General features: G+C 46.4%; 1 protein-coding gene across 2 annotated transcripts in view; it reads left to right on the top strand.

Moving 5' to 3' along the window:
• RLF (RLF zinc finger) overlaps window positions 1–13,448 on the top strand; it is a 320,814-nt gene that overhangs the window by 248,963 nt on the left and 58,403 nt on the right. For both annotated transcript variants that reach the window (XM_078682707.1, XM_078682708.1), the window contains one exon: window positions 10,554–10,695. In XM_078682707.1, the coding sequence (XP_078538833.1) occupies window positions 10,554–10,695 (142 nt within the window). The remainder of the gene's footprint in view (window positions 1–10,553; window positions 10,696–13,448) is intronic.

Genomic DNA, 13,448 nt, shown 5'->3' with positions numbered 1-13,448 from the left:
CATTGCATCAGCGACTTGTATTGTAGTTTTAATTGCAGAAGTAGAAATATGTACCGTGTCCTCCACAGAGGATAGGAAGGATTCTATGCTTTAATATGGCAACAAGCTGGGATTGTGGGATGAAACTGTTAAGTTGGAATGTCAATGGATTCGGGGACAAGATAAAGCGGAGTGTGGTCCTACATACAATACATAAAACGTCAGGAAACTCATCTTATATGCAACGTATGTAAGGCACTGCACAGAGGGGGTTACGTGCTGCTGGCCCATGCGAGATTCACCACGGGCTCCCGAGGGGTGTGCGTCCTGATGAAGTCCTTCCCCCTGGTAGTGCAGGAGACCTAGACAGATGACAGGTGGCGAAATGTCGGGGTATCGGGCACATGGGAGGGACATCCAATCACTTTTTTGTCGGTCAACGTGCTCCCTGGCCTCCAAGCCGTTACCTTCAGAGACCTAGGAACACTGCTATTGGACATCTCTGAGCGTCTGTTTTTGCTAGGGGGGATCTAAATTTAGTGGTCTCAGGTACATTAGACCATCAACCCCCCACGTGAGATTGCTCGCTCATCTGGCTGGCTTGCAGATTTCCTGGAAACTATGGGGCTAGTGGACAGTTGGCGGGCTTTCCACTTAAATTCGCTGCAATACACTTTCCATTCCGGGGTGCACAGGAGCCTATCCCGGATTGATTATTTCTTGATCTCCGCATCTCAAATTGCCCATGTCCGAGAAGTCAAACATCTCGCTGGAGGCATTTCTGATCACACGCTGGTATGGCTTCATGTGGTCCTCAATTATAAACAGGTGAGACGAGTGGCTCCCATTAACCCTTGGTACCTCCGAGACCCTCACATCCGCAGGGAACTTCTTACTGCCATGGACAACTACTTCATTGACAATGAGGGCTCTGTAGCATCCCCACAGACACTCTGGGAGGCCTACAAGACGGTCATCCGGGGTCATGCCCTCTCTCTGATCTCGGGAAGAAAAGGGAGCGCCAAAGGCAAATGAAGGCCATTGAGGCAGAAGTTAGCCAGTTAGAACTAGACTTAGAATCGGATGTCACAGAGACAAACTCCACCTTCTCAAACTTAAACATCAGGACTGCAGGACCCTGGCAACTGATCAGGCTAAGGCCCTGGGGAGAGCAGCGCAGGGGCGGTTATACGAGGTGGGTGACAAAGCTGGGAAATTATTGGCCTGGTTGGATAAGAAGGATTGGGCAAGCCGGCTTGTGCCGGTGCTCCATGGGCAAAGAGGTGGGACCATCACGGACCCACAAGGAATTGTGGACCTGTTTGCGACCCACTGTGACACAGTCTACTCTTCGGTTGCTCCCTATTCTAAGAATGATTCCCTCCAAATGCTTGCCGACATAGCACTGCCCGGGTTGTCGGTGGATAACCGCGATTTCTTGGAGAGTGACATATCCAACAACGAAATCGCAACAGCGATCAGGTTCCTCACTTTGGGCAAGGCCTCTGGTCCTAATGGGTTGGCGATCGAGCTCTACAAACTTAAGCCGGATAGACTAGCCCCATACCTGAAAGCTATGTATGAGGACTCTAGGGACGCGGGGCTTCTGCCTCTAGACCAAAGGACGGCCACTATTGTAACGATTCATAAGGAGGGGAAACCTAAAACGGATTGCAGGTCCTGTAGGCCGATTTCATTATTGAACGCAGAACCCAAGATTCTGCCTAAACTCTTGGCTAACCGACTCTTAACGGTGGTCAAAACCCTGGTTCACCTGGATCAGTCTGGTTTTATTCTGCATCTTAATACTGCACTAAACCTGCGCACGGTGTATGGAGTTTTGGGCAGAGCAGCCTCTATTTTGGAGCCAGCAGTCATAGTCTCCCTAGATGCCGCCATGCAACTGTTATACTCCAGGTCTTTAGTCCAAGTTGTAGTCAACTAGTCTCCCTAGATGCCGCCATGCAACTGTTATACTCCAGGTCTTTAGTCCAAGTTGTAGTCAACAATAAAAAATCGGCCACCATTGAGTTGGGTAGGGGAACCAGGCAGGGATCCCCCTATCCCCTCTCTTATTTGCCTTGGCGTTGGAACTGTTAGCAGCTTGGGTATGCAGAGTCCCGATGATTCGGGGCATGCGCTGGTCTGCGGATTGGGAGGACCGTACCTCCCTTTACACTGACGATATACTACTTTACCTAACCTATTCGAGGCGATCCTTGAAAGTAGACATCCTCACCATTTTTGGCAGATATTCCGGATGCTCCTTAAACTGGAGTAAATCTCTGTTGTTTGTAGTGGTGGAAGAGCCCCCGATCCCACCGCGGGGATGTCCTATACAGATACGTATTGATGACTTTAAATATCTGGGAATATTTATTTTCCTTGACCCCACCCTTCATTACGCCCATAATCTGCACCCCCCTTGCTCAGGCTTTGTAAAGATATTGGCAGCTGGAAATCGCTCCCCCTTTCCCTATTGGGAAAGGTGGCCCATTTCAAAATGATGTCTCTTCTCCAGTTTCTGTATGCCCTCCAGAACTCTCTAGACCCGATACCTGCATCCTATTTCAAAGAAGTAGAAGGCCTTCAGCGAGATCTACTATGGAATGGCAAACCGCACATCACCCTCAGTAAACTTTCCCTGAACTGGTATGACGGCGGTATCAGCCTTCCTAACATCAAGCTGTACTACTGGGCGGCCCACTTGTCCTCTATCAATCACGGCACCTACATTCAACCTGGGGACCCGGGTTTTAGAATGGATAAATAGCTCCTCTCATGAGGAAACTTTAATAGAGCCCTCTACTCTAGGCCCCGGCATTACACACTAACAGGCCCCACCAAACATGCTGTTCATGTCTGGCACACTGCCACTAAATGCCTCGGTTGGGTCGCAGGCTCACACCTGCAACACCATTATGGAACTCTGAACAACTGGGAGATTTGTGGAGGAGCAAGGGATTTGACAAGTGGGAGCTCATAGGCATTTCCCGCATAGCAGATCTGTGACAGTCATTTGCCACCTTACAACAACAGTTCAAATTGTCCGACTCGGAACTCTTCCTCTACAAACAGGTTAGACACGCATTACGCACTCACGCCACCCGACTCCTCCCCGTTAGAGGATAGAGTACTCGATGGCCATATTCCTGACAGCACTATCTCATTGATATACAAAAAGCTGGTTAAACAACATGCCAGACCCTCTCCGGGCCCTTCGAGAGAAGTGGTCCATAGACGGCATAGAATTGGACAATGAGGAGTGGCAAGAAGCAGTCTCCTCACCCAGGGTAGTGGCAATACCAGCCCGTCTTTGACTTGTTCAACTAAAACTCTTACACAGTGTATAAGTGACGGGCCACAACTATTGCGGATTGGGAGGGCTGACGGTGGGGACTGTAAACGAGGCTGTGACCAAGTGTGTACCTTTATGCATATTGTCTGGGAGTGTGTGCAGATCCAACCCTATTGGCGTAACATTCACGATATTATTAACTCCGTCTTATCCATGCGTCTCCACATGAAAGCACGTAGGTGCTTACTAAATGTCTGGGAGCCAACAGATTTGAATGTTTGCCTAACACAATGGGTCACTTTGGGGCTCGTGCTCGCCAAGAGAAACATTGCCCAGCGATGGGGAGCATCGTTCTGGCCTGCGGTGGAGGATTGGGAAAAAGACTTGGACTGGGCAATATTTCGGGAGAAAACGGTATATGTTGCCCCTGGGTGTCCCAAGAAATGGTCCTGTGTTTGAGGATTGTGGAATTCATACTGGGGAGACCTATGTCAGCCGTCCCTTGTCCTCAGTAATGAAGATCCCCCTTCCCCCTAGACGTTCCAAAGTATAATTTGTATGCTGTATTTTGTCTGCTGTTCTCATGATGCCTGATGTACTACTTATCCTGCAATGTGTATTAAAACGCTGATGTTCGTTTCTCAATAAAAAAAGTTAAAAAAAAAAATGTGCTCAAGATTCATTTTCCACAAATAAGCGAAACGCTCAAGAACACAGATGGTAAAAACGAAATGAAACAGAAAGTTTGTGCTTATATTAGATCAGGAAACAAACGCGATAACGCATGTCAAGGAGGAAATGTTGAAGATAACCACAAGGCCTGACTCTCTACAAATGAAAACAAAGATAAGCACACGCACACAAGATTATTCTAACATGTCGCTATTACCAGGACAACAGCACCTCAGCGAGTAACATACCCAGATGCCACACAACTATAACAAGCATTACAAATGGAATACGTCTTGCCTTTCATTAAGTTAAAGCCATTTGTGTTGCTATACAATACCATTAGCAAAGCAAATGGCTTTACCTTAATCAAAGGCGAGACCATTTGCATTTTCAATGCTTGTTTTATGAAAGACACAGACACATGGTTTGTGTTTGTACAAAGCTTTATTTAAAGAGATATGCATAATGCTTTATTTAAAGGTGTTATTGCTGATAGTAACAATTTTCCTGAAAGGCTGCAATGTTTAATAAATGATAATGCTTGCACATGGTTACAAAGCTTTATTACTTATAATGATTGCAGATGGATTATTGTTACTGAAGTCAGTGATGGAGTGACTGATTATGACATGTGATTCTGGTCTTTAAGTGTAGTAACCATTGCCTGATTTAAAGTGACACCCTCCTATATGGTTGTGTGCTATATTGTACTGTGTTTTTTGGGGTCCTTTAGAGGTCAAATGTCATGTTTGTCACAGGTATTTTCACCAGCCTTATATATATTTGTAATTTATTTAGTATTATTAAGGAGTGTGTGCAGCAAATTTATTTTTCTTTTCTAAAGAAAATTCACTGACTGGATAATCATTTATTGAGTGTTGTTATTGCGTGCCAGCGAATGGTGATTACTAGCCTATACAATCTTCCCTGAGTAGACCTTGGACTGCTCTGCTACCCTGAGAGAGTCGGGCGTTATAGTGGGGTGTTTGGTTCTCACTGAAAGGTTTTTTGTGAACTCATTACATGTGCAGGCCACACAAATAACAGCATGTTTCCTTACAGCTGTGCATTAGTTATTTGAACGTTAATGACTATTCTGATTTACTTGTGACTGTATGCCTTGGCACTTGTTGGTAAATTGTTTAAGACATAGTTAGTATGCATACTAATATCATATTTTTAGTACAATTCTTACTTACCATGATAAATCAGATTTGGTTTTGGAAGTCCTGCTATTTATTTGCAATGGAATCTCTTTCTATTTGAAAGGAAAATAAAGGAGCCAAAGTACTTCAAGTGTTAAAGCTCAAACAAAGATTTCATAATTTAGCAAAGAGCTTGAGGTAAATAGGGTATTTTCTCTTTTTGGTTTGTCAGATTGTCTGCATGAAAGTGGGGTGAAGTAGACTTTCAGATTGTGGAATGAAAATTTGCCTAGCTTTGTGCTGGTAAGTTTCAATTCTATTAAGGACTCGGAGGCGAAGATTATGCCTTCTTCCTTCGCTTTATTTTTTACAGCAGCAACGCCAAACATTATCAAAACTACATTTCCCTGAACACTTGAGAAAAACAAAAGTCTTATCAGGAATCCTTTGTCTCTGTCTGCACTCCGACCACCTCCTATAGTCCATCCACGCTGTTTCCTCTATCTTCGCGCGAAACACATGTTGGTCAGTTTTCACGCATCCTGTTTGGGACAGTCATTTCCTGCAAAAGAGGCAGTGTCAGAGGCAGAACCTCAAGCAACGGAACATGTCACAAGAAGAGAGAACTTTGCAATAACATCATCACTGATAACTAAGCTGAAAAAGTATATGAATGGATTACTTGCAGTCTTACTGGGAGGGTCCACTTCTTCGAAGTCATTGGGAGGGATAATCCTCGCCTCCGAGTCCTAAATATAATTGAAACGTACCAGCATAAAAGCTAGGCAAATTTTCATTCTATGGCTGGACCAGAGGCTTCGGATTATGCCAGTTCAAAGCTTGTCGACAACTAGCCTTGCCACCTCCAGCACCGGCTTGAAATAAAACCTCTGAAAGGTGGAATCTGAGGACCAATCGGCCTCCCGCTTCAGATCCTCCAACCGTGCCCCTAGGGCAAAAGCTTTAGAGGCCATCGTCCCTCTCGCTGAATGAGCACCAAATTGCTTGGTATCAATCCCGCCTCCTGCATTACCCAACGCACCCACCTGGCAATGGTTGGTGATGAAACTGCCTTGTACGGCTTGCGCAATGCATTGCGCAGCTATCGGAATCATCAGTCATTTCTTCGTAAGCAAGGAGGCATTGCACTACACACAATTTAGGGGAGTCTGGAAAAGCCTGATATGAAATAACCCTTGTGTTGGACTTAGTTCTTCTACTTACTGTGAAGGACACTCCGTCCGGTGAAAATACTCTGGCCGAGATATCTAATGCTCGCACATCCGAAACACGCCTGCAGGTTACCAGGCACAACAGCATTGCTAATTTGGCCGTTACTTCTTTACGAGAAAGAAACCTATTCGGTTGCCAGGGCAGAAAAAGGTTCAAAACTCTGTTCACATCCCAGAGGACCGAGTAATGTGGCTCCGGGGAAGCGAGAGGCGAAAAAAGCCGGCACACCAAGGGATGTTCACCTAATGGGGAACCCTGCACCATCATGTGACCAGCCGAGATCGCTGAACAGAAGGTGTTAATTGACCTATAGGCCAGACCCTCCTCAGCCAAACTCGCCAAAAAATTAAGGATGTGGACTACATCTGCCCCCACGGGATCAAAACCCTATCGCACACACCAACAACGCCATCGATGCCAGGCTGACCTATATCTCCTCGTCGTGCTATCTGCCCATGCCTTGGAGAGCAGGTCCTCAGCCTTTCCCGAAAGGCCTGGGAGTGACCAGCGACACCGGAAATCCTCCATGGCCATCAGCCTCAGAGACCCCTCCTGGACTAGCCGATGGGGAACCAGGTCGGGATTGAGCAGAATGTGAGGAGAGTGGGGGAGTCGGATTGTAAAATCCCAAGAAAGTTCCAGAAGAACCGGAAACCAAACTTGAGACCTCCACCATGGCGTGATCAACACTACCTCCGTCAACTAGCGCCGCAACAGCGCGGACACTCGCGTTATCATGGAAAACGGGGGAACGCATACCCCTGCTCCCCCGACCAATCCTGAAGGAAAGCATCTGTCGCTTCCGCCAGTAGGTCCGGGCACCAGCTGAAGAACCTCGGAAGTTGATGGTCCAGGCGCGATGCAAAGAGATCCACCGAGAAGGGACCCCACTTCTCCGACAGTAGGGAGAAAACCTGAGGATCCAGCTTCCACACACTGGCAACTAGGAGGTAACAGGAGTGCCAATCGGCCACCTTGCTCTCCTGCCCCGGCAGGTACTCCGCTGTGACCGATACCTGGTGGTCCAGGCAAAAGTGGCAAAAATCCCTGGCTAGGTCTGCCAGCATCTTGGATCTGGTACCCCCCAGGTGATTGATATACCGGACCGCTGAGACATTGTCCATCCTGAGGAGGACACACGATTGCACCCTGTCTTACGTCCAGCATTGAACAGCAAAAGACCCCGCTAGTAACTCCAAGCAGTTGATGTGCAATGACTGCTCGTGAGTGGACCAGGCGCCACCTGTGGAAAATTCTGCGCACCTGGCCCCCATCCGGAACAACTGGCGTCCAACTCAATCACTATGTCTGGGGCTGAACCGAAAATCACGCTGCCATTCCAGGCCTCCATGTGCGTGAGCCACCATTGCCTTTCGTCCCTCACTTCCTCCAACAGCGGAATTAGCTGAGAGTACGTAAGTCCCTGCCTGAGATGATACGCCTTCAGGCGCTGCATGGCTCGGTAATGCAAGGTCCCCAGGAATACGGCCTGAATCGAAGATGAAAGAAGGCCGACCAACCGTGCCAACTGACGCAGAGATATCTGTGGCCTTGCCAGAGTTTGACGTAGCTCGTGCCTGATCTTTGCCATTTTCTTGGCAGGAAGACTGAGAGTGGAAGACACAGAGTCTATGTTGAACCCCAAAAAGGTTGCACATTGGACGAGGACCAAGAGGGACTTCTTTTCGTTGATAACGAATCCCAACCCCTGAAGGAGGTTGACCGTCGTCTGTAACTGGGACGAAAGCCGCTTGGGACACCAGTACAGAAACAGCATGTCATCCAGGTAAACGATCATCCTCGCACCACGCGCCCGCAGGAACTCCACTACCTGCCGAAGGACCTTCGTGAAGCACCACGGAGCGGAGGAGAGTCCGAAAGGGAGAGTGGTGAATTCGTAAACCTGACCGTCCCATCTGAACTGTAGAAAACGCAGTTGGGGGGGAAATATAGGCACCGTCAGGTACGCATCCTTCAGGTCGAGTCTGACCATCCAATCGGACGTGTGTTATGGTATGTTACCAAAAAGGGTATACCCAATAAAGTCACTGGGACCAGGGTGGAAAGTAGTACACAAGTAGGGGGTCCCAGTACAGAACCGTTAGGAAGAAAAGTTGAATTAAAAGAAAAGAAGTTGAAGAAAAAATACATACAACTTAGATTCACTGTTATTTAATCACAATGAATCAGAACATAGAATTTATACACAATTTACTTGATCAAAAAGTTGTTCGTTCACAAGCGACACAACAAACGTGCCCCAGGGAGGGTGGAAAGGGGAGGTGGGGTCAGTGCAAGGTGAGTGTGTGGGTTGCTGGGAAAATGGAGAAGAGTGCTGGTCATTTCATCACAAGCCATCATTAAAGCAACCATTGAATAAATCAACATTGTGGTCAAATACTGGCACACAGGTTTGACGATCATCCTGTGTGCCAGTATTTGACCACAATGTTGATTTATTCACAATGGTTGCTTTAATGATGGCTTGTGATGAAATAGTATGAACATGCATGCTATAAGCGTGGCTGTATTTTTAAGCCAACACAGCTGTAACTATCTAATGAATCAGGTCACTTTGACCAGCACTCTTCTCCATTTTCCCAGTAACCTTCCTAACGATGGAATGGGACCCCCTACTTGCATCCAATCGGAGGGGCGCAACACATCCCGAAGGAGGTGTATGCCCTCCATTTTGAAATGTCGGTATACCAGCCATTCGTTGAATTCTTTTAAATTGATGACTGGCCGCCGGCCACCGTCGACCTTGTGGACCAAAAAGAGATTGCTGAGGAAACTCCCTGGATGCTCGCGCGTGCAAATTGCCCCTTTTTGGAGGAGGGCGAATACCTCTTCGCGCACCAATTCTGCATCTTGCTGCGAGAAAGTAATGGGGCGGGGACGATATGGCTGACATGGACGGCCATGAAACTCCAACTGGAAGCCCTGGACTGTCTGCAGCACCCAAGCATGGTTTGTGAGGGAAACCCAAGCCGGGAAGAACTGCGCCATTCGCCCCCCTACCCGCAAGCTCACTGAGGGCAGCACACTCACCTCTTCCAGCACCCTGCTGCTGGCATACATCAGACTCTTTCACACATCTCCATGTGGCCTAGGAGGGATTCTGGGCTGATTAACTGATCATGGCTAGAGAGAGGCACTTTCCTATCCGAGAGAAACCATGGCCACCTCTCAGTTATGAATTATTCAGTGACACTACCTGCACTGCACCAATTTTAAATTGTCATTGCTTGTGATCAGGAGGGTAGATTGATTGATACATGATAGTGAATTGCTCCACAAAGTATGGAGCTGTGGAGTAATAGTGCCTTTTTGGGAGGGGGTTCTCTCCACAGCCGAGAGGATGTTGGGTTGGCAACTTCCACAGAATCCCAAGACGATGCTCCTACAAATCATGGTGGATCTGGATAGCACTAAGTAACAAAATGGCATTTCTTTGGATGCATTATTGGTCGCTAAGAACGACACTCCCCGGAATGGAAGGATCAGGAACATTCCTTGGTGGTAAGCTGGAGAAAGGCTCTTGACCACTGTATGAGGATGGAAGGGTCAGTGTATGAAGCTGGGGGTTGCCCACATAAACATATGAAGATATGGGGAGACCGGGCCGATTATGGAGGTATCATACTTGACCTGACGACTCGCAGAATGGGGTCATAAGATGAAGAGCTTTGTGCCTTCAATGTTGCATGATGTCGGCCCTAGGATGTCATCGGAAATGGAAGTGGGAGGGAATCGTGGCTGAAGAGCAGTTGATTACATGATTGTGTTTTTAGCCAGGGAGCGTGAGCTAAATATTGTGATGTCTCTGTTTTGTTATCGCAAAAAAACAATAACATGTATTAAAAATAAACACCTGCTGGTGCGATAGAGTGAGACATAACAGTATGTTGGATGATGCTTTGGGTCTAGGTTATTGATAGGACTTTACTGTTCTTGCATTGGGTTTTGAAAAGTTTGCAGCCTAACTCCTTTTTCTGTATGCCACTTCTGTTGATTTCATATGGTGTAAATAACAGGAGTTACTATTGCTTATTTTAATAGTACTCAATTGTACAGTCTCTGAAGGATTAGTTGGCGTGCAGTGATTGAGACTTGAGCCAGTCCTCTGCAAAGCAACCTCCAGAATTTATATTTTGTCCCTAATTTCTTTGTATTGTGTTTTTAAATACTATAATTAACCTCAGTCATTCATTTTTCTATTGCAGGGAGCTAACGCTTTTCTGGAGTAAGTTGCAGCGCAGAATAGAGCCTTCTCTGGAGTCCTTCCTGGAAAGATGTAGACAATTTGGGGTCATAGCCAAAACCCTGCAACATCTGTTCTTCTTGATTAGAGTTGTGCATGCTGAGGTAAGCAACTGTGCTCACTATGCAGAATGTGCCTCTATTGTGATGGCAACATGGTCCCTTCTTGCATCTTGGTTGATCTACAGTCGCCAGGTAGCACTCCGCGTTATAGTTCAGCTTGATCAATGAGTACAATCACATGTATCTTTCATCATTGAGGTAGGTTGATGATCTCCTTTTTCCAAGTCTGTGTAGTAGGTTTCAGATTAGAATGCATCTTTCAAAGATTTTCTTTTGGCTTAGCAAGACTCAGAATTAAATTGAAAGAAATGCAAAATAGGACCTAGTTACAAGAGAAAACTATTGACTAAACCGATGCAGGTAATCTAAAATAAGAGAGCTTATGATTTAAGAAGTGTTTGACTGAATAAGTTATTTGTGGCATTCTCACTAGCTAAAGCATAGGCTGCAAATGATAGTATGAGGGTTGATTATAACAATTTTTAAGTCTCTCCTGCAGACAGTGGACATGTGCTATCTCTTTGGCTACGATCCATTGTGTTTACAGAAAACATAACCTAAAAAGGGGCTCTTAGCCTGCCCATTACCTACCATTCATTGGCATCATTTTAACTCTGCTTTGCTGCCTCCTAAATCAGCAGTGTCAGTTTGTGCATCATTCCCTTTTGTTTGTGTGGAGCATGGCCCAAGTACAGATTGAGTTATCCTAATTAGTGTGTATCCGCTGTTCACATCGTGATTGAGGTACTATTTCTTCTACTTTAAAAAAACATTTTCATGCAGCGCAAGGTTGACTAGAACAATTTGAAGAGTATTACATGAGCACCAGTTACAATGCACACATTCACATTCATTTTTTCCCCCGGGTGGCACAAATGATTGTTTTGCCCAGAATCAGAGCCTGATGAGGCAACACTGAGGCTCGAACCTGGTTGCCCAATTCCTTCAAGCTGGCAGCTTTGACCATTGCGCCACATCCTTCTCCCTCCTTCCTGCCACCCCTCCATTTTGCTTCCTAGGAATGCTTGCCTTTGGGCAAATTGGGCTGTGGCCCAGGGCACCCATCCTCCTAGGGGCCTCCTTACTTAAGCTTTTGGGACTGTCCCAGATTATATAGAGGTTTAAAAAATCTGTTTTATTTTTAGGTAGCCCAGGCTGTCCTACCAAAGTGGCCCTCATCTGAGAGATCGTGAGGAATAAAGAAAAATACCTTTTAGATTCTGGTTAGATTTAGCAAGCTCGTTAACCTTTTAAAGTGCATAGGACCAATTCAGTTGCACAGACCTTTGACTTAATGCAGCATGTACCTCTTGCTGTGCAGTAAAGATTGGCATTGTATGCTCTTTTTCTGACTGCATCCTTGTGAAACTGCTGTCAGACCAGTGCAATCATAGCCTGCTGCCACCTCACTTTGAATATCAGTCCTATACAGACAGGCATATGCGAAGGCTCAAAGGTTGAGGCACTTGTCCACTGCACCAAATGCAGCAGGCTTTTTTAGGCTGCTGATTCATCTCCTTCTCTGGTGTCAGCCTGAGAAAGGGACATTTTTTTGCAGGGTTGGGCCCAGATCAAGGCTGGCCAATGAAGAAGGTTGTCAACTATCTGACCATTGTTGCAGTGGGCATGAGTGACCTGAAATGGATAATAAATTCAGATTTGTTTTGAGCAGGGGGCCCCAAATCATATTTACAGTTGCATTCCTTGAGTGTTTGTTATCTTTCAAGAAGACACCACACGGCTGTAGTACAGCTGCCGTGCAGGAGTGTACAAAGGACTAACAATGCTTTAACCAACTGTCCTGCAGCTCCCAGCCTATTGCCCGAACCAGGCCTACCTAACACTCAGGCGAAACCACAAAAACGTATAGACAACTGTCTGCGTTTCAAACCCAAACAAGGATTCTAATCTCCACTCATAAAATTTGCAGTGCTGTGAGATGCACTTTTTCCCCTTTCACCCTATGCAGCTTTATTCTTTCTCTCCATGAAATCTCCCTTCCTCTCCCCAGGGGTTGGTGCTAAAAGGCTCCCTAAATCATCTCTAACAATCCTTCTCCTCCCAACATTCGTGGGCTGAATGAGGGTACAGGTTTGGGTCTGGCTGGCACGCAGATTCCAGCTCTCTGTTGGAAGGTAGAGAACGGAGTGGCATGACTAAGGGATGTGGACTAACCAGAAAATATTCAAAAAACATGAATTGGCACCGCAAAAAAAGTACTAGGTGCAGGCCCTCCTGAAACAAGCGTTGGAGGCTTAGTAGTCACTATGGGTTCCCCGGATCATGGGGAAAGGTTATTCTCCCTCACTGAGGAATCAGTAACTTCAGATGCAAATGACAGTGAGTCTGAAGCCGATCTACATTCCTGGGGGTCAGGTGACAGTTTTTATAGCGCTCCAGATGAGCTGTTTTCAGCAGCAAGTAAGGCAAGGTCGCATAGGAATTGTAAAGAGAAGATTCAGAAAGGGAGGGTGTGCATCAGAGAGAGTCCCCCAGAATGCACAAACCCTGAAATGGAACTACTCTGCAACCCAGCAGGTTTATGCTGACGAGCATGAGGGGCATGGGACAATGACTTGACTGGTCTCTGCAGTCATATCTGAAAATACAGGGAGCCCTCGTTGAGACTCATTTACAGCTTTATAAAGAAACTATAAGAAGAGTCTCATAGGGACAGTCAAAAAGCCAGGCTAGCCACTGAAAAACTACAGGGGCATTCAGGAAAATTAGTTAAAAAAAATCTGAGATCTGTGACAGGATTTCCTCTGAAGAGGAGCGAGCTTCTGCATTGGAAA

Source organism: Lissotriton helveticus, chromosome 3_1 (assembly GCF_964261635.1).
Source record: "Lissotriton helveticus chromosome 3_1, aLisHel1.1, whole genome shotgun sequence".
In the NCBI taxonomy this organism is placed as follows: domain Eukaryota; kingdom Metazoa; phylum Chordata; class Amphibia; order Caudata; family Salamandridae; genus Lissotriton; species Lissotriton helveticus.
This window is presented reverse-complemented; position numbering and strand designations above follow the sequence as displayed.